This window comes from Panthera tigris, chromosome A3 (genome assembly GCF_018350195.1).
Source record: "Panthera tigris isolate Pti1 chromosome A3, P.tigris_Pti1_mat1.1, whole genome shotgun sequence".
Taxonomy (NCBI): domain Eukaryota; kingdom Metazoa; phylum Chordata; class Mammalia; order Carnivora; family Felidae; genus Panthera; species Panthera tigris.
In genome coordinates this window covers 85,301,741-85,323,339 of record NC_056662.1, presented here as the reverse complement: position 1 = coordinate 85,323,339, position 21,599 = coordinate 85,301,741, and the positions used below count along the sequence as shown (strand labels likewise).

The 21,599-nt window shown below is 42.8% G+C and overlaps 1 protein-coding gene across 3 annotated transcripts in view; it reads right to left on the bottom strand.

The window, feature by feature from the left end:
* ARHGAP25 (Rho GTPase activating protein 25) overlaps window positions 1-21,219 on the bottom strand; it is an 89,738-nt gene extending 68,519 nt beyond the window's left edge. For 2 of the 3 annotated variants that reach the window (XM_007083387.3, XM_007083388.3), the window contains exon 1: window positions 20,764-21,219. In XM_007083387.3, coding sequence (XP_007083449.1) covers window positions 20,764-20,824 — 61 coding nt within the window. In that variant the 5' untranslated portion in view covers window positions 20,825-21,219. Of the gene's footprint in view, window positions 1-1,513; window positions 1,702-20,763 lie in introns of all 3 variants that reach the window. The other variant, XM_042981606.1, reaches the window with a different exon arrangement.
* Window positions 21,220-21,599: the final 380 nt, after the last annotated feature.

The following is a 21,599-nucleotide window of genomic DNA, read 5'->3' as shown; positions in this document are numbered from 1 at the left end:
GTACCCTGTGAGTTGCAGGGCTCATTCCGTGAGCCCATTCTCTGCGAGCCTGAGGCTGAGAGAAAACCAGAGACGCAGCTCGACTCTGTTCTTCCTGCTCCAGTCAGTCCTGTCCTAGGGGGCGGGGTTACAAAGGCCAAGCCTGTGGCCGCCCACGGAGACCGTGTTGGAAGCCCTCCGAGGGGTGGGGGTGGGGGTGAGGCTGGGAAACAGCCCCAAGGAGGCCTATTATATTTATCGGTAAAGTGATAACAATACCACTGAACCTCTACAAGCCTAACGCGTTAAACAAATGACTGGGGACCTCGGGTCACTTGGAGGAAGCGGAAATGGCAGGTCTCTCCTTGAAATGGAATTCATTTTTCTTTTTGTTTTTTTCCTCTTCTGTCTTGAAGAATAGTTTGCAATTTTTATACTGCTACAGAACAGATGTTTCACAGTTTGTACAGCTGATCGCATGAACTGTACTAAGTTCTGCATATGTATGGCTGTCCCAAGTGACACCTTAGAGCTGTGGAGGGTAATTTTGCTATCTACCCTTTATGATATAGAAGGACCAAGTGAGATCTCAGAAAGTACAGTAAATCCCAGCTCCAACACAAGAAGTGGGGACTGAAATTCAATCATCTACTACACAAGGTCATGTTCTTTTGAAGCTTATGAAATGGCCGCCGGGCACCCGCTCAGTTTACCAACAGCAGCCCCGGGGCGGGGGCGGGGCCGGGGGGGGGGCGGTCTGGCGGCGCCTGCGGATCCTTCCCGGCCCTGGCTGGGCGTGCTGCCCTCTGGTGGCCACAGTCAGCTTCAGTTTACCGGTCAAGGGACAGGATGCGGGCCTGTGGCTGGCCAGGACTTGCAATTCAGCCACAAGAAGCAATTCTGGGAATTTCCCAACTGTTGTCGCCCTCCTGTTGGCCCAAGCCGGGAAGACTGGGTCAGGAGAAGACTGTGAACAGGGGAACCTGTGTGATGTTTTCCCGGTCAACCTTACCTTTTCCTCCACATCACTCTTCACACAACACCCAGAAAACACCTTTGGGCTGGAGGGGCAGGGCAGAGGGTGGGAGTCATTTGCCCATCACATTATACCTAATTATCACAGAGTTCCTTGCTGAGATGCGTTTCCGTGCTTGGAAACATAGAGGCTTTAGCCTGTATAAGATTACAGATCTCTGTGAGAATCTGCATGTACATATATAATTTTTCTTACAATCTGGGGAAGGTTGTGAGCTTACTGAAGCCAATCCAGGACACAAAGGCAAGGACTCCAAATACAGGCCTGATAAGGATGTTAGTTGGGTATTAAATGTATAATCATAAGCCACTCTGAAGTCATTTGGAACAGAAGTGGAAAATGTCAGGGGCTAAATCTATGCTAATTTAAGGATCTAAAGCCCCTCACTGTCTTCTAGAATGTGCCAAACGCCCATAGGACTCTTCAGCCATATTTACTCACACTATGTATCCTCCACCTTTCCTTTTCGCCCTTCACATTGGGTCCCCGTTGACATACCTGAGTTTCTCCTGGCTGTTCCCATTCCCTCTGGTTTCTGTCCAGAGTCCCTGGCAGAGCAACAGCAAGGCTGCTGGGAGTGGGAAGAGTGGCTGGGGCTAGGCCAGCACCCCAAGTCACCCAGGTGGGCATGAGTCAGTCAGCCCCCCACCTCTGTGCTCTGACTGAGGATGAGCATTCCTTATTCCCTGTGGGGATAGAAGAGACACTGTGTACAGGTGAAAATCATGGAAAGAGAAGTGGCCTACAATTTTTGGAGTCTGTAATACTATTGCAAAAGCAAGTCCTTCTAGAACCCTCCCCAGGCAATGTGTGCTTAGAGCAGGTGAAGTGTCAGCCGGCCCTGCACTTTGGAAGCACTCATGGCAGTAGATCCCAAACTTTGCTATGTAGCTAGTCACTTAGGAGCTTATAATAAATAGTCCAAATACAGAGACCACACTCTGTCACTTAAATTGGTATCTCTGGAAGGGAACTAGGCAGCAGAATTTTTAAAGACCCACCCCCCCCCCCAGGCAATTCCAGCAAGCAGCCAAGTTTGAGGAGCAGTGATTTACAGGAGGTGTAGGGAGCTTCCACTCCAGAGCCAGATGTCACCTGTGCATGGTTCCCTTGAGCCCTGGGGAGCTTTGCTGTGATCAGTGACACTATTGGCACAAGAGGCGCTGGGGAGCTCACAGAGAACGAGTTCAAGACTGTGAAAACCAGAGGCTGAACAATGGCTAGGAGGCCTGCAGTATCATCTGGGCCTAGAATGGAGAGAATATAAGTGGGCAGATTTGCAGTACAGTCAGGAGGTAGAATGAATAGACTGATGGACACTACTCGGGGGAGGAAGATGTCCTAAGGTCAGAAGTGGGCTCACAGAGGACCCACTTCCCAGATTAAACAGTGGAATAATGTCAACTGTATAATTTGCAGGGCCCAGTGCAAAATGAAAATGTGAAGCCCCTTGTTCAAAAATTACTGACTTTCGAGACAGCAACAACAGAGCATTAAAGCACATTCGGGACTCTTCTGAGCATGGGGCCATGTGCAACTGCACAAGTCAAGTGTCTGCACAGCCAGCCTTGAGGAGGGCATCTCGGCCAATTGTAGAGCAGGGGGTGCATGGAGAGAGATGACTAGAATGAAGGCCACTGGACTGATGATTCTGTCATTTGAAGGACCCACAGAAGTGCTCCTTGGGGTTATTATAGGAGACTAGAACCTCTCTCCGAGTCTCTTCCTTCCTTTCCTCATTCCCCTTGCTCATCCTCACCCCTTAGCTCAACCTGTACTAACTGACTGTGTGACAACCCCAATGCATAGCTTTAATATTTGCATTTCCTGAGTACAGCTGCCTTGTGCATGAGTTAGGAGCTCCCTGGATGCTAAAGAGGAGAACTGGCGTCCTGTTAAAGAGAAGAGGGAAGGAAGCAGACTACTGAACATGGCTCCCCGGCCCCCTGAGTCAGAGGTAAAAGAATCTGTTGGCCACTCTATAGAACCAGTCATCAAGAAGATTGATCATAGGGGCAAGAAGTATCCTTTGTGACCCTATTCAGCAGTCTGAGCCCTGTGATCTCTCTCAAGAATAGATGAATGCTCAGTCACCCACATGCTTTCCAAGTTAGATTTAGACACCAGAAGTCCTACTTCTTTCTCCACAAGAAAATCAAAATTGTCTCTCTGGATCAAATTGCTGCTCAACAATAATAAGAGCAGAAAAAAAACACGCATTAGTCGTATTTTAACTTTCTTCATTTCACTGGATGGAAGAAAGCTGGCCACAGGCCAGTCCCCAGGTATTCCACAAACATCCCTTGATCACCTGTTGTATGTCAGGTGCTGTTCTTGGCAGTGGTAATGTAAAAGGGAACACAACAAATGAAGCTCTGCCTACAAAAAGCTTACAGTCTAGTGGAGGCTGGAGGCCACAGATCACAAACAAGTAAATATCATTTCAGGTATAAAAAGTGTTATGAAGAAAATGAAGTAAGATAATGGGATAAAGACAGACTGGAGTAGGAGGGCCATATTAGATACTGTGGTCAGGAAAGACCACTTCAGAGAGACAATATTTGAACTGAAACTGAATGGGGTAGAGGAAAGACCATGGTAAGATCTGGGGGAGCATGCTTCAGAGAGAGCAGCAGACGGGCCATGCAGTAGCTTTGAGCACCCGTGTTGAAGGAACCAGAAGGTGGGTGTGGCTGAAGGGCAGTGTGAGAAAAGCCAACGAGTGGTAGATGGGTGGGGAGGCAGAGGCAGGGTTCAGATCCCATAGCCAGGGATCCTTAGACTGAAGTCCATTCCATGCATACTGAAGGTTTCAAAGAAAACATGACATAACCTGATTTCTACTTTCAAGATATTGAGTCTGGCCATGGTGCAGAGAATATAAGATACAGGACAAGAGTAGGAGCAGGAAGACTAGTTAGCAAAAGATTGCAGTAGATTCGGCAAGAAATGATATATTTATAGTATCCGAGGGATGGAAATAATCAGATCGGAGGCATTACTTAGTAATGAATCCAAAAGTTTTTCTGATGGATTAGGTGCAAGATAGGAGAGAAGAAGTCAGACGGAAGAGGACTGTAGGTTTTCAGCCTGTGCAACCTGGTGAATGGTGGAGACTTTATTCAGGTAGGTGCACTTCGTGGGGTAGAGTGGGAAGAGAGTTTCCTGAATTCTGTGTTGGACATGAATTGTGTTGGACCTCCAGGTGGAGACCTCCAGGTACAGGTAGCAAGGAGTCTAGAACCCAGCCGAGAGGTAGGGCTAACATGGAAGAGTGCAGATGGAATTTAAAGCCATGGAAGGGATGAGGTCACCCAGTGAGTGAGGAGAGAGACCGGACGAAGGAATTGAAACCTGGGACCAGGGCTGGGTTTGTAGACATGCAGCCTGTGCAGTCTGGGCCCCACACTTAGACCGTCCCTGTGCTTAGTTTAATGCTCTGCTGTCACGCGCTTGAAAGTCTTAATAATTTGGCACAAGGGGTTCCACATTTGCATTATGCTCCAGGCCCCTCAGTAGCTGGTTCTGCCTGGGACACTTCGGAGTTAAGAGGTCTGGTGGAGAAGGAGACTCCATCACCAAGAGTCAGAAAGTGTGGCTAATGAGGTAAAGGGAAGCCAGGGAGTGTGCTATCAAGGAAGACTTGACGTCATCTCCAGGAAGAAATGGCTGTGTGAAATGCTGGTTCACCCTTGGCTTGCCAAGGTACAGATATTAGCTATTTTGATGAGGACCTTCTTGGTGGAGTGATGTGCATTGATGCTTAATTAGGTTACCGCAGAATAAGACATGCCCAGATCCACCCCTGACATTTGAGAATACAAATGGAGGCCCTGTCTTGCAGCCCGTGCCTTTTCTCTCCTCCCACCCCCAGCTCTGTTTCTCACAGGGAGGGCCTCACACGCATGCCCAGGGATACATCAGCGCAGACACGCAAGCTCTGCTCTGGGCCTCCCTGCAATCAACCACTTGTGGGGGGGGTGGGGAGGGGCGGGCAGGCAGGAAAACATTCGTGCGAATTCTGGAAGCAGCTCTGGCCAACTGTGTAGGGATTTTCACGGCCCCATACGGTCTAGAAGCAAGTAGGGCATGTCCCGTTGGCCAGGCACCTCACCCCATGAAGGAGGACACAGATGGAGCCAGACGAGAGCAGGACTCTCCAAGATCCGGGCCTCCAGATGGGGGCCCTCTTGTTCAGGTCTAAGGGTTAGTGCTGGAGGTGAAGGTGTGGGGAGACTGAAGCATCCGGTGGCAGAAAAGGAAGGGGGTTCTCACACAGCTGCCCATGTTTTTCTCTATGAAATATAAAAGTGAGGGTAAAAGCAGGACGAGGCAGTAAGGCCTTGAAGAGAGTAAGAAAGGTTTTGGGGGGACGCCTGGGTGGCTCAGTTGGTGAAGTGTCCCACTTTGGCTCAGGCCAAGATCTCACAGTTCGGTTCATGAGTTCAAGCCCCACGCTGGGATCTGTGCTGACAGCTCAGAGCCTGGAGCCTGCATCAGATTCTGTGCCTCCCTCTCTCTGCCTCTCTCTCTCTCTCTCAAAAATAAATAAACATTAAAAAAAAAAAAAAAAAAAGATGGGGCACCTGGGTGGCTCAGTTGGGTAAGCATCCGACTCTTGATTTCAGCTCAGGTCATGATCTCATGGTTCATGAATTTGAGCCCTGCATCAGGCTCTGTGTTAACAGTGTGGAGTCTACTTGGGATTCTCTCTCTCTCCCTCTTTCTCTGTCCCTACCCTACCTGCTCTCTCTCTCTCTCAAAATAAACAAATAAACCTTTAAAAAAAAGAAAGAAGGAAAGGTTTTGGGAAAAAGAAAGTAAATTCACTAGGTAGGCATGGTAGGCTTGTGTGGAACTATTGAATATCCACCTGATATGATTGGTTACAGATTTAAGTAAATCCAGGGGCGCCTGGGTAGCTCAATCTGTTAAGCGTTGACTTCAGCTCAGGTCATAATCCCACGATTTGTGGGTTTAAGCCCCACATAGGGCTCTGCGCTGACAGCTCAGAGCCTGGGGCCTGCTTCGGATTCTGTGTCTCCCTCTCTCTTTGCTCTTTCCCCACTCATGCTCTGTCTCTTTCTCTCAAAAAATGAATAAACATTTTTAAAAATTTTTAAGTAAATCCAGGCAGCTCAATGGTCTGATTCTCCCCAGTGATGTTCAGCTGCCCACGCACAGGCATCCAGAAAGTGGGTTGTCGGGTTTAAATAGGGTTAGGGGATTTTCCCCATGGTTACAGCAGTGGGAGAGAGGCAGAAGGCTCAAGGGCATCTATTCAGCAGTGCCACATTGCCAGAATGAAGAAACTATAGTAAAGAGGCCATGATGGGTGATTAATAGTGAAAAAGTAGTAGGACCAATGGAATGGGGGCTCACTGAGATAAGAGAATTGCTGGAGTGGGCAAATTGGGCACCACAGCATGGGAAGCCTGAAAGTGAGCTTTCAGGGATGGTACAGTTATAGGAGATGATACAGTTTACTTGTGACTAGGAGCAGCTGAGCTAGGTGGAGAAAGTATTGGAGATAAGGCCATCAAACGAGAGATACTACCAATAATAAAAACAACAGTTTGTTGCCAGGTACCCTGCTAAGTGACTTGTACATACGTTATTTGATTCTTATAACAAATCTGTAAAGTGGGCAGGACTATTGCCCCCATTTCTCAGGTGAGAAAACCGAGGCACAGTGAGATTATAGCTACTTTCCCAAACTCAAAAAGGAGATCAAAAGCTGAGCTGGATATCAAATGCAGGCTTATCTGACTTCAAGGGCTGTGTTCTTAAAGAACTTCCTCTCCTTACACTCAGGTCTAGCTTCTTAGTTGAGTTGGTTTGTGGGGTTTTTTTCTCCTTTAAGAAACACTTTTTATCTGGAACCTCACCTTTTGTCTGTAAAGACACAAACGTGACTAAATTATTAATTGCTTTCATCATAGTGTTGAGCATTTCAGGCCATAGAAGGATAAGATATGAAGACAGCATTGTGCTGCCCAGAGACTGGTTTAAACCCTAGGCTTTCTGGACAGAAACCATAGAAACCACGAAGTTTACCTATAGAAGTGCAACTACACTGTCTGCTGGCGCCCTCTACTGGCAGTTAATCAGAATGGCAGCCTGGAATCAGAAACTTGATTTGTCTTTTTTTTTTTTTTTTTTTTTTGGAAGGAGAGAATAGACTTGAATTACCAAGTAAAAATTTGTCCCTTTAGATATTTAGGGGCTGTGGTTCAAGTGGGGCAAGGAAGCTTTAGTTACAGAAAGAGACTTGTGTCAGCTTTTTAAAATCTCACAATTGCAGTTGCTTTGCTTAGGAACTTCTGATTCTCTTTAGTGGGAGAACTCTGCTTCCCTCTGAGTGTCTCCCTATGGAGACTGTCAGCTACCTGAGGTCAAGATCTTAATTTTTTTTATCTTCTCTTCTAAGCCTAGTAAAGTGCCCAGCACATAATACGTGCCCAATAAATACAGCGGTACAATTTCACAGAATGGGAGGGACTAATCCTACTTGGGCAATTCAGGAAGGTTTCCAAGGGGAGATGGGTGTGGCCATGGTGATGGGGGGAAGGAGTAGAATCTAAAAGAAAATCCAGAAAGTAGAATGGCCATCCCAGGGGGCAGATATAGAGATCCCACAGGGCAGGGATTTTCTGTGTGATTCTGGAAGGAAGTACTCAGCCATCTGGCTAACAGGTGTGGCTTTCAATCCTTCCAGAGAAGGTATGAGCCAGAATAAAAAATTTCATAAAAACAGATAGAGGAAGCTAGTATAGAAGATGCAGATAAGCTGAAGAAAGAATTTGGAAGGAGTTCTTCTGACCACGGGTATTAAAAAAAAAAAAGAAAGAAAGAAAGAACAATTCAAGGTTTAAAGAAGTTTTCCCATAATTTCATTTTTACCCTAAATTGTGTGACCTCACCGAAACTCAATTCAATAGATATACAGAGCACCTATCACAACGATGGCAGTATTTTCTCAAAATACCTTTTATTTTCTCAGACAAAGCACTAGGACCAGGGTGTCTTTCCTGGTTTTCATACTGAGACTCTCATATCTCAGGAACCCCTAAGTTCCAGGCAAATCGGGACTCAGATTGGCTCACAAAGAGGTCAGTACCAAATGAAGAGAAGGAGGTTAGTGTCAGAACACGGCACAAAGGGCCTTGGCTGAGAAGGGTGTAGAGGTGACAACTATACTCTGTACCTGTTATCATCATAACTCTGCTGCGTGCGTGGTGAGACATTTTTCACCCACCAGCAAAACAGGTTTCTGAGTCTAAATGACCAAACACACAGAAAACAATGCAGAATGATAGTCAGAGGGGAAAAACACACTCACACAAAAACCCTTGGATTGCAACAACAGAAATGAGGCTAAGGGAAGATGGGAGTCTCGTGTCAAAGGTCCTGCTGGTTCCTCAAAATTATATCTAAAAATAATTGTCTAAAAATGAATAGTAAGCCACAATAGTAGGATTCTTATAGCACACCGGAAAAACTAGCCTGCTGGTGCTGTAACCCACATGTAAGTGATCACAAACTAAACACTGACTCCACTGAGGCCCAAACAAACAACTTTCAACCTCACTTTAGTGGCCAGAGGTACATGTGACAGCACAGAGGTTAGCAGCTCTGGAGGAAGTGGTTCCTCAGTGATGGGGGAGGGTCTCTCAGGCAATGCACAGCCCAGAGTCACTCTTTTCCTCCCCAAAGTAAGGGAAGTTTGAGGAACTTCTCCAATCACAACAGTGCAGTGACAGTGACATTTCTGTAGCAGGCATTCTGCAGGAAACTTACCAGAAACTTAATGCTTCCTGGGAAGTTATAACTCAGGTACTTTCCTGATTTAGGAAAGAGATGGTGAAAGAAAGAAAGAAAGAAAGAAAGAAAGAAAGAAAGAAAGAAAGAAAGAAAGAAAGGGAGGGAGGGAGGAAGGGAGGGAGGAAGAAAGAGAAAGAAGAAAGAAAATGGAAAGAAGAAGCTATGTAAACATAATTTATAAAACTTGTATGCATGAAGGAAGGACTCCTCATTTAAAGGCTGGAGAGAGAAGGAGTAAGAAATAAGAAATGACTAGTCAACAACAGCCTAGCTCAGTTGTTGTGGGACAGGGACAGTCACTGGGCAGGAAAGTGGATCAGCAGATGTTTCAAAGACCATTTGTTTAAAGAAAATACAGAACTTAACTGGACCAAGACAAACAAAACCCTAGCACTGCTGGCTGTGGCTTTCAGCACTGACATGTTAAAAGGAGTTGATATCATATCTATACTGTAGTAATGCCCATGTGGTAATGATTACAACTGATATTTATAAAGCACATACCAATGCCTGCTATTCTGTTAAGGATTTTACAAAGATCATGTCCTCATGATCCTCACAATAACCGTATTGCTTAGCACTACGATTGTGCCCATTTTACAGTTGAAGAAACTGAGGATCAAAGTCACATAGGTAGCAATTAGTGATGGTGGGATTCACATTTAGGCAGTCTGACTCCAAACCTAGAGTTCTAACTACCGTAATATATATATATATATATATATATATATATATATATATATATACACACACATACACACACACACACACACACAGCTGGCTCCTTTTATTATAGCTAGTTCTGACTTTGTCAGAAAATTCTTTTTAGAATCTTTATAGAGTTGTTTTAAAAATATGAAAATGCGAGGGTGGGTGAGGGGTATTGAGGAGGGCACCTCTTGGGATGAGCACTGGGTGTTGTATGGAAACCAATTTGACAATAAATGTCATATTAAAAAAAATAAAAAATAAAAATATGAAAATGACTCTACAGAGACTTAAAATCTTCATACTGTAACACTTCCTCTTTCACTTTGAAATTCCCAAACCAACAAGGAAGCACACAAATGGTTTGGAAGCCGTAGGCCAGGGCTCGAGCAGTAGAGTATCACCAGCCCCATCTGGAACTAAGATCTGTGTGTGTACATTTTGGGAGTGAGTGGGTAGCATAAGGAGGAAGCAAGGAAGTGAAGCAGCTGTCACCTGAGTCAGTCACAGTCCTGGTGACTGACACCTCACAGCTTATGGAGAAAATGTGGTGGCACCAAAGTCAAAAACACTTTTTTTTAGAAAGATGGAGGTGTGGGTGAGAGTATGTTATCAGTGTGAGAAGTATAACATCCAGAACGCCCCCTGAAAAAGACCTATCATATAGATGTCAGCAAATAAAGGTTTTATGAATAAATGAATGAATAAATGAATGAATGAGAGAAATGATTGATCCCAATGCACTGAAAATGCCATCATTTTATACAAAACCAGGGAAAGAATATAAATGGTCATAGAATTGCATTTTCATTTATAGAATAAAAAACTAATTCTCAGCACTGCCATTCTTTGAACACTCTTTAAAAAATTGTAATGCCCATGTACCCCAATGTTTATAGCAGCACTCTCAACATAGCCAAATTATGGAAAGAGCCTAAATGTCTATCAACTGATGAATGGATAAAGAAATTGTGGTTTATATACACAATGGAGTACTACGTGGCAATGAGAAAGAATGAAATATGGCCCTTTGTAACAACGTGGATGGAACTGGAGAGTGTTATGCTAGGTGAAATAAGCCATACAGAGAGAGACAGATACCATATGGTTTCACTCTTATGTGGATCCTGAGAAACTTAACAGAAACCCATGGGGGAGGGGAAGGAAAAAAAAAAAAAAGAGGTTAGAGTGGAAGAGAGCCAAAGCATAAGATACTCTTAAAAACTGAGAACAAACTGAGGGTTGATGGGGGGTGGGAGAGAGGGGAGGGTGGGTGATGGGTATTGAGGAGGGCACCTTTTGGGATGAGCACTGGGTGTTATATGGAAACCAATTTGACAATACATTTCATAAAAAAAAAAAATTGTAATGCCCAGTTACTACTACTAAGTATGAAACATAGACAGCCTATCTGAGGAGTTGTGTACTAATATATTGCTTATACTAACCCTTCTTCAAAGACTTAATTGGCTCTTCATTTTCAAGTAGAAAACTCATTTGCAATGAACACATAGATTTATAACAAAGACAAAGGAAAATATAAGTGTGTTAACTGAATAAGTAAAAGTTGTGATTGAGCTTCAATTTAGCTCTGAGCTTCCTGGCAGCCAAGACAAAAAGAGAAACACAATAACTTGCACAAATGTGCAGAAAGGAGAAAGCACATCAGTCCCTCAAAGGAGACAAAGTATTACCAAGCACTGAATTTTCAAAGAATTTTTTCACAGAGTTTCATTAGAAGTCAATGGCATTGTCCATTCCTTGTTCTCATTTTTACAACACAATCAGGCACAAATTTCATGAAATCATTCCTTGCAGTAAAGATAAAAACTGAGAGTGTAATATTAAAGCATAACTCAGGAAGTCCATTCTGTGAAGGTGCCAAGGTAATGTAGTCCAAGGACAGCCTCTAATTTGATCTGGAGTTGGAAAGAGATTATCTATAAAGAAAGGAAACTTGTGTTTGCTGAACATCTAACATGTTATGTACACAAAATACTTTTTTCCTCTCAATACATGTATTATTATCCTATTTAATAAGTAAGCTACTTGCCCTGGGATTCACTGCAAATTAGCAGAAGGGTTTTAAGCCCAAGCACCCTTTTTTAAAAATGTTTATTTACTTGTTTTTGAGAGAGAGAGAGCACAGCAGTAGAGGGGCAGAGAGAGAGAGAGGGAGACTCAGATCCTGGACCCTGCTTCAGAGCCCAATGTGGGGCTCAAACCCACGAACTGTGAGATCATGACCTGAGCTGAAGTCAGACGCTCAACTGACTGAGCCACCCAGGCACCCCTCAGGCATTTTTTTCTCTACCACACACCCTCCTACCCGCCTACACTCCTATTGAGAAAAGTCAATGAACAATTTATCCTTTAGACAATCTTCTGTCAATGCCACTTTTTACAGGCAATTCAAATTTATTTTCTCTAGGGAGGGCCTAGAACATTGGTGTTGCATTTTTCAGATTAGGACAAATTTCTTTGTTCAAAAACCAAGCCATATGTTGGTGGAGTTGACTCATATATGCAAGTTGAGGAAAATTCATTGAACTCATCTAGAAGGAAGTCCACAGTGTCTAAACTATAAGCCTCTCTGTTTAAACAGCTTGAGAAGGGATTATTTTACTCTCCTTCCAGAGATTTGCAGACTTAGAGACTCCTAGAGGGCAAAATGTCTATGCTGTGACCAAAGCATGGGTAGGAACTGGGTGATAGAAAGGGAGTCCTGAGTAGAGAGGGCTTCACGCAGATGCGACAGAGCAGGGAACTGAGAAAGCTAAGACAGGGTTGAGGTCTAGAGTAGGAGTGTGAGCGTGCCTGGGGAAGCACAGATAGCCGGGGACAAGTGCGGAGGTGAGCGGGTCCAGATCCGAAAAAACTTGAGTTTAATTCCTTCACCAGGAGGACCCATACAAAATTACAAAGATTTTTTTCTTCTCCAAAGAAACAGAAACTATGTATAGGAAAACCAGCCAGAAAAGAGGGCAAGTGTGGGACTCACTGAAGAAAGCACAGGTCTGTACCTTAAAGAAAAGAATGGCAGTGATGGGGAGAGGTGGCTGGACCAAAATTCCTACTCACAGCCACACTCCTCTGGCCCCTCAGCTGTTCTCATCACAGGACTTGTCTTGGTGTCTTGTAATTGTCTCCTTGTCTGTGTCCCATTAGCCTGTAAGCCATGCAGGAGCAGAGAGCAGGACTGTCTTTCTATTTGGCTACCACACCTATGGGTATTATATATATTGGTAAAGTGATTTTTGTTTTTTTAGAAAACTTTCAAGGGAAAAAAATGTGCAAGGAGAAAAAATGGTGACAAGTAAAGCATAAAACAAGAAATGTAAATTATTTTTCTCTTTTTGTAACTTCCATATCTCAGTTCCTGCCTGGGAACTCTGCAAAATTTACATACCATCCCCTGGATGGAATCCCTTGATTCAGGATTGTCTCCAAGGACCATGGGTGTCCCCTGATGTTGCCCCTGCTTCTTCACCATTGCCTGTTGGCCTTAATCACTGTGGCCATGGCCAGAGCTGCATTTCAGCAGTTCACACGCTCCCTTCTCTTGCATCCAGTTAGCCAACCATGGTGCTGCTTCATGAGAGATTATACTTCTTTCCTTTCAAATGATCTTGAGTGTGAAGGGTCCATTACCATCAACTTATCCTTCTTGATCATTCCTCCGATCTTTCCAAAACCCCCATTATGCACATTCCTTATTCACAGGACCACATTCCAGCTCTGAAGAGACAGGAGGAGTCACCACATGGTTGCCCCACTAGACACTCTGTGTAGATGCTTTATAAACTGTGAGCCCAACACAGCAGTAGTACCTTGACTGGAAGATACTTTGGGCTGTGTATACCATGCAAGCACCATGGAGTATCTCGTTTTGGATCCATTTTCAAAGAACACGCACCAAGTCACTGAGCTCACCCCTGCCAAACCAAGTATATTTCGGTTCCCAAGCAAAAACAAAGTACAGAATCTAAATCAACCTTGCCTGGCATCTGCAGGGAGGACTTTGTCAATGAGTGTGCGGAAAACAAGATTTTGGCTTCCTGTCACCACTCAAGTCAGTCCTCACTCTGCTGCTATTTAGAATGACATCAGTCTCTCTTCCCCAAATGGCCAGGAGCCTCTCACTGGGCAACAGGAGGCATGCACTTTGCAGAAAGAATTTAATTTATGCCTAAAGGTAAGTAGATGACAACATAGGACAAATATTTTTACTTGAACAAAGAATAAACGAAGTATGAGGCCTGAGAAGAACACCACCTCATGTCAGTATTCACTGTCTGATGAAGGCATGGCGTTCCCCTTGACCCTGCCTGCACATGTGGGGATCTTTATCCATCAGGGACCAGGATCGTTATCCATCAGGGACCAGGAGCTACCCAGGGAGTACAGAGGCTTCAGCCACAAGCAGAATAGACTACATTTGGTCCCAAACCCAGGCTGATACAGATTAGGACATGGTAAGTTTAGCAATGAATTTTAAAGAGAGTGTTCACCAAAGCTGAATGCCAACTAGTACAGACAGGCTCACCATGGGCTTCCAACCTGGGAACCAGCATTTCTGTGTTCATAGAAAGCAAGAAATATGCTCAAGCGGGCTTCCCCGGTCACTTTGGGACCATGTAGCTCTTCCAGGAAAACCCTCTATCCTGAGTCTAGAAGTGCAGGAAGTCTACGGACGGCCAAACAGCACATGTCACCTGTAAGACCTTATGCCAACATGCTTGACCAAGCACTATGGAATTTGTTTCATCTTTAAGTATTTTTAATAGCATAGTTAATACTTACTCATTATAGGAAGCTTGGAAAATATTTATAAGATAATAAATCAATTCCTATCAAAATACCAACAGTATCTTTCACAGACCTAGAACAAAGAATCCCAAAATTTGTTCAGAACCACAAAAGACCCTGAATAGCCAAAGCAATCCTGAAAAAAAAAAAAAAAAGCGAAGTTGGAGGCGTCACAATTCCAGACTTCAAGTAATACTACAAAGTTATACTTCAAGTTATACTACAAGTTATACTTCAAGTATACTTCAAGTTATACTACAAAGCTATAGTGATCAAAACAGTATGATACTGGCACAACAATGGACACATAGGTCTTATTTAGAATAATATAATAGAATTATATTATTATAATTCTATAATTATTATAGAATAATATAATATAGAATTATTATTATAGAATAACAGAATAAAAAACTCAAAAGTAAGCCCATAATTATATGGTCAATTAATCTTCAATAAAGCAGAAAAGAATATCCAATGGGAAAAAGACGGACTCTTCAACAAATAGTGTTGGGAAAACTGGACAGCAGCATGCAAAAGAAAGCAACTGGACCACTTTCTCATATCATACACAAAAATAAATTCAAAATGGATTAAATACCTAAATATGAGACCTTAAACCATAAAAATCCTGGAAGAGAACATAGGCAGTAACCTCTTTGACATCATCTGTAGAAACCTCTTTCTAGATATGTCTCCTGAGGCAAGGGAAACAAAAGTAGAAATAAACTATTGAGACTACATCAAAATAAAAATCTGCACAGTGAAGGAAACAATCAACAAAACCAAAGGCAACCTACAGAATGGGAGATATATACAAATGACATATCTCATAAAGGATTAGTATCCAAAATATATAAATAACAGATACAACTCAAAACACAAAAAACAAATAATCCAATTTTAAAATGGGCATAAGACATGAACAGACAATTTTCCAAAAAAGACATACAGATGGCAAACAGACACATGAAAAGATGCTCAACATCAATCATCATCAGGGAAATACACATCAAAACTACAATGAGGTATCATCTCACATCTGTCAGAATGGCTAAAATCAATAACACAGGAAACAACAGGTGTTGGTGAGGATGTGAAGAAAAAGTAAACCTGGCTCTCTGTTGGTGGAAATGCTAACTGGTACAGCCACTGTGGAAGTATGGAGTTTCCTCAAAAAGTTAAAAATAGAACTCCCTTATGATCCAGCAATTGCACTACTGAGTATTTACCCAAAGAATACAAGAACACTAATTCACGGGGATACATGCACTCCGATGTTTATAGCAGCATTATTTACAATAGCCAAGATATGGAAGCAACCCAAAAGTCCATCAATTGATGAATGGATAAAGAAGAAAAGAAGTGGCATGCATATATATATATATATATATATATATATATATATATATATATATAATTCAGCTATAAAACAGAGTGAAATCTTGCCATTTGCAACAAGATAGATGGAGCTAGAGAGTATAATGCTGAGCAAAATAAGTCAGTCAGAGAAAGACAAATACCATATGATTTCACTCATATGTGGAATGTAAGAAACCAAACAAACAAGCAACGGGAAAAAATAAGACAGAGAGATACAAATTAAGAAACAGACTTTTAACTATAAAGAACAAACTGATGGTTACCATAGAAGACAGGGGTGGGGGGTATGGGTGAAAGAAGTGATGGGGATTAAGGAGTGCACAAAAAAAGTAATAATAATATATATGTGTGGTCAGTATATCTTACCCATACATCCTTCACCCATAGTTAACTACTACTAATAAATTGTGTACATCCTTCTGGATATTTGAGGGCTTATATACATGTTCATTTCTTTGTTCATTTTCTATACAATAATAAAATTAACTCTTATGTATCTACCACCGTTGTTAGGTACCTTTGAAGCTCCCCAAATGGATTTCCCTTATTTTCCCTCTGGAAGTAACCATCACTCTGACTTTATTAGTCAACTCCTTCGCTTTTCCTTACAGTGTTGCCAGACACAGATATTATTCTTTAACCTTAATATAAATAACTCCCATTCTGCTCTTCTGTGACTTTTCTTTTCCACCAAATATTAAGTTTTTGCTATTCAATCTCATTTAACTATATAATAAAAATACTACAGTTTATTTTTCCATATATTATTGATGGGCATTTGGGTTGCGTCCTGTCCCCTATTATTACAGGCAATATACTAGGGAATGTACGTACATCTATTCTTATTTATAGGCACAATAGTTTCTCTGATTTCCATGCACAATAGCTTTTCCAGGGGATCATCTCGGTGGTGGTGAAATGGCTGCTTCCAAGGGTTTACACATCATCAATTTCACTAAGACACGCCGAATTGTTTTTCAAAAAGGCTTGTACCTTCAGTGTAGGAGAGTTACTATTGTTCCATGTGTTCAAGAAGACTTGATATTGTCAGACTTTCCTTTTAGCCAATGTGGTGGGTGAGAACTAGTTTGTTGAGCTTCTAACTTACATTTCCTGATTATTGTGATTAAGCATATTTCCATATGTTCACTGGTGGCATTATCCCTATTCTGTAAAATTCCTATTCCTGTTGTTTATTTTCTTTTATCATTTTTATTAGTTCATAGGACCGTTTTATATATTAATTCTATCTCTGTGTATCTGTGGCTGTATCAGTGCCTCTATCTAAAACTATACTTTCAACTCTGACTTCTTTTAACAAGAAAAATAACCTCCACTGCATAAAGCCTTAGGTCTTATGAATTGGTCTAGTTACAGAGGTCTTTTTTTTTACACTTATTTATTTTGGGGAGACAAAGCACAAGTGTGGGAGGGGCAGAAAGAGAAAGAGACACAGAATCTGAAGCAGACTCCAGGCTCTGAGCTGTCACCACAGAATCCGAACTCATAAACCATGAGATCATAACCTGAGCCGAAGTCAGAGGCTTAACCAACTGAGCTACCCAGGCACCCCCACTTATGGAGGTCTTAAGGACTAAATGTTTTCATTCCCTTTACTCTGATTTTCTAAAGGGCCAAACGAGACAAACCATATCAGACAAATAATGATTTACCAAATAGAAAAAAAATCAAGTGGGGAAAAGGAACCCCACTATTGTCATTATTCATTTTACTACTTGGGAGACTAGAATAATGACATTTTGTTTCTGAATAGTTTTTTTCCAACATTAAATTCAGGGGGAGAAAAACTTTAAAACAACCGCCAGTCCACAATTCCTGTCATTATGTGTCTCAGCTCCAAAAGCTCTCTAGGTTCTGTTTCCTGTTTGGACTTGGAGGACCTGAAAACAAGATAAGATGTATCTGAGCCAGATGTAATATGGGCTGTCCTGAAATTCACAGGTGATCTTCCAACTAAACGCTCCCAACCCACAGGGCAGAAGGGGGTTTTCCCTGGATGGTCAATACCCTTTTACATGCTGGGCACGCTGGATGTGCCAGACCCTCAGACAGTGTGCGAGAGAAGATGCTAAGCCCTGCAACCCACCCTCTGAAGCTTACGATTCAATGAGAAAGACAAATATGTGGAAAGTAGAATATTTGAGTAACAGTGCATGAATGCAGTGGAAGATTCTCATGAGTTTCATTGTTGAACTAAATGGAAGATGATAAAGGATCAAAGAAATGTATGCTCTGGGCTCCACCTCAAGTCAGATATGTTTGCTTTTCATTCCCCTTTCCTCCAGGGGTGGTCCACCAAGATCACCAGGTGAGATGCGGCTTGGCCCGGGTCACATTCTCCCAGCCCTATCAGGCCCCTGGTGGTGATCCTTGGACCAGCTCTGCCAGCCAGTGCCCCTCTCCACCTCAGCTCTCTGAGTTGAAAATGCAGTGGAGAGCCCCTCCCCCACTCTCAGAGACTTTCACTTTCACTCTGGCCCTGGCTCAGCACTCACAAGAATTACAGGAAACTGGAAACACAGCTGGCCAAAAAGAAATAGCTGGGACCCCCTCCTGGGCCACATTCGTGTGTCAGAGCCTTGCTATTTCCCTAAGCAAGTGCTGGTCCTCATATCCTCCTTATGCTAATGCTTATCCCCCTGAAGTTATATCTTAGGAAAATTCTCTTTAAAATTGACCTAGGCAGTGAATCATGAGGTAATACTTGGGTTCCACCCTTTGATGATCATCCGCTCCAGTGGTTCTCAACTAGGGCAGATATCTCTCCCCAGACATCTGGCAATGTCTGGGGACATTTTTGGTTGTCATAACTGGTGGTAGTAGAAGAATACTGCCATCTTCTAATGGGTAGAGGCCAAGGCTGCTGGCTAACATCCTACAATGCACAGGAGAGCCCCCATCAGTAAGAATGATCCAGTCCAAAATATCAATCTTATCCAAGTTGAGAAACCCTGATCTCCTCCTCACTACCCAGATCGGTCACTGACTTCACTGACACTGCTGCATGTCCCACACGTCTTCTTAATAGCTATGGGATTCTTTGATATACTGTTAAGCTAATTCTTACAGTTGCTCCTGGACACAGGATGCTGGTGAGCGGACCAATGGTCCTGTGGCTGAGTCAGTGACTCTCTCTCCTGGGAGAACTCAGCTTATGATCTGAATCCTTATCAATGTGACACTCATGAAAGCTATTCTCACTGTGGTCCAATCTCTTAGGGTGACAAACTTGTAAATGGCATGGATAATGAGAAGGGATTCTTAATATTTATGTAATTATGTGATTATTTTTTTCATTAAATAATCATTATTTTTTCATTAAATAACACTAAATAATATCATCTGCTTACAGTCAGTCATTCACTCAGTCAACAAGTGCTACTTGTGTGCCCACTAGGACCAGATACTGTGCTCTATGTTGGATGAACGGTAGCTCTTCCAGTCTACTAACTTAGACCACAGCCCCTGGAGCAGGACTTCTTCATCGGGTGTGATGGAGTGGTGGGTTCTTGTTAAGTTGCAAGTGTATGAGCCTCCCTCCAGATGTTCTGATTTCACGAGTTAGGATAATGCCCAGGACCCTGCATTTTTAGCAAGCACTTGAGGTGACCATGATTGAATAAACATAGGTAGAAACCATGAAATCTACCCAATCTAATCCCAGGTCTGAGAATATGCAGATGTATACTCTAATGTGGTAATTTCCTATGTCCCTGAAGAAAAAATTATTTGACCATTTAATCAATTAGTCATTTAGTTATTAACTAATCTCGTGTTTCCTACTTTTAAACAGAGGGAGAATAAGACCTGTTCAAACACAGAAGGTGAGATGGTAGAATGACCCCTTGTTAATAGAAGCAGGACACTTACAAGGGAACAAAATCATAGAAGTTTTACTTTTAAAAACTAATTTTTATGCCATACGATAACATGAACATTTACCCACAGTTATCAACAGTAATTAGGATAAAAATTTCTTGCTTATTTATGTATTCTCAGAATCAACCTCAGCATGCAATAGCTCCTGGCTTCATTACGGACCACTAATTCCTTCCTAGACACCAACATTAATGGCTTCTCTGATTACCCTCAATTTTCTTTCAAATCTCTTCTCAGACCTATATCTTTAACCCTTCATTATGTAACTTTGCATTGGACCGCTTATTTTAGTAACATATCAACCACCACTAGAAGACCAAATCTAAACCTTGCTCCAAGCAAAACTTTTCCAACCCACAAGAAACACCTCCCCACATATTTAATGTCAAGGAAGTTAGCTCACTGTGCAGGTGTGAGTATGAAAGACAGGGAAATCGCTTTCAGCCCACTGCTCTGCCCTAAATTACTGTGATCGATTAAGAATAATTAATAATAAAAGAAACCCATATAAAGAAACTCATGGTGACAAGTATATAGCAGTGTAAAATCAATGTGTCACCCTCACCATTAATAAGAAGACGTATAGATTAAAGGCCAGAATATCTCAGAAAACATGCCAGCATCCCTTAAGATAATTAATCTACAATACATCTCTCTTTTTTCTCAACTTCACTAAGAATTCTGTTCCATTCTGTCCCTTTAACCAAAAGTGTCTTTATTCCACCTTCGGATGTCTCTGTGTTCCAGCCCGGTCTCCACTGTTTGCTTTTTGCTCATTTTGCCTCACAAAGCAGAACACCCTGAGTTTGTTCACAGCTCAAGCAGTGAAGTTTTATGTGCGATCTGTAGCCTTAGCCCATCTCAAGTACACCATCTGTAGCCTCAGCCCTCGGGGAGAGGGGGGGGGGGGCTCCATTCCAACACCACCTCCAAACAGAAAAGAACCCCCTCCTGGTGCTTGGGAACTTTGAGCCAACACATCCGTTTGAATGCAAATTTTCCCCAAACTCAGATTTGCTGAGAGATCCATTTCTAAGTAGATTAAGCTCCCTGCCCACCAACATGCAAATGGCGAGTGCTCACATATAAGAACCACGAGGGCAACAAAAAGATAGTGACCATACCTATTTTCCCGGCCTCCACTTTCAGGTTGAAATCCCAGTTTCTTGGCAACTTCAGGGACATTTTGTGCCCGGTTCTGGTGAGTAGCTGCTTGAAGGGACAAGTCTGTCTCGATTCCCGCCCTTCTTGCCTTTTCGATCTTTCCTTCTAGCTTTTGTGGGCGTGTTCCCCGTTATGATGTCTTCACAAGCAAGCTTGGGTTTGAAGTTGATTTGCCAACGTGTGTCCTCCTTTCTTTCAGAGGAAAGGTCCATCCATCTGTCACTTGGGAAGGGCCCCCAAATCCCCCCAAGGCTCCCCAAGGCCCCAATAGTCCCACAGGGGCTGGTACTTCCTGAAGTGTGCACTTGGCTTTATCTGCTTTTCAGCTTTACCAGAAATATCCCAGCTGATACTTCACTCTGCCTCATGGGAAGCAGAGCTCCTGTTCAAAAGAATCTCAGGCCTCACTGAGGCGAAGTAGTGGTAAACAACTGCTGCCTCTCGGCTTTTTTTTTTTTTTTTTAACTGTCTGCTTCCTTGCATTTGAGGAAGTGGGTGGCCGTTCAGTGTAGATGGTGCATTATGAGCACACTTTCTTGAGAAAATGGTTTTTGGAAATGCTTATATGAGCAGAATGAGTGTTCTTGTGATATAAATAAGGCTATTTGGTGAAAAGAAAAATGCAAAATTCCAAGACTCCCACCATATACCTCTAAGCCCTCCTCCTAACTGAGCAGATCAGGTGTCTAAAAATGGTCCATGAGACAGCTTGCATTCCCCCCCGCCCCCCACCGTGCCCCAAGTCTCCTTCTTTTAAATTCTCCCTGCTCTAAGGACTAAATAGTAAGTTCTCCAC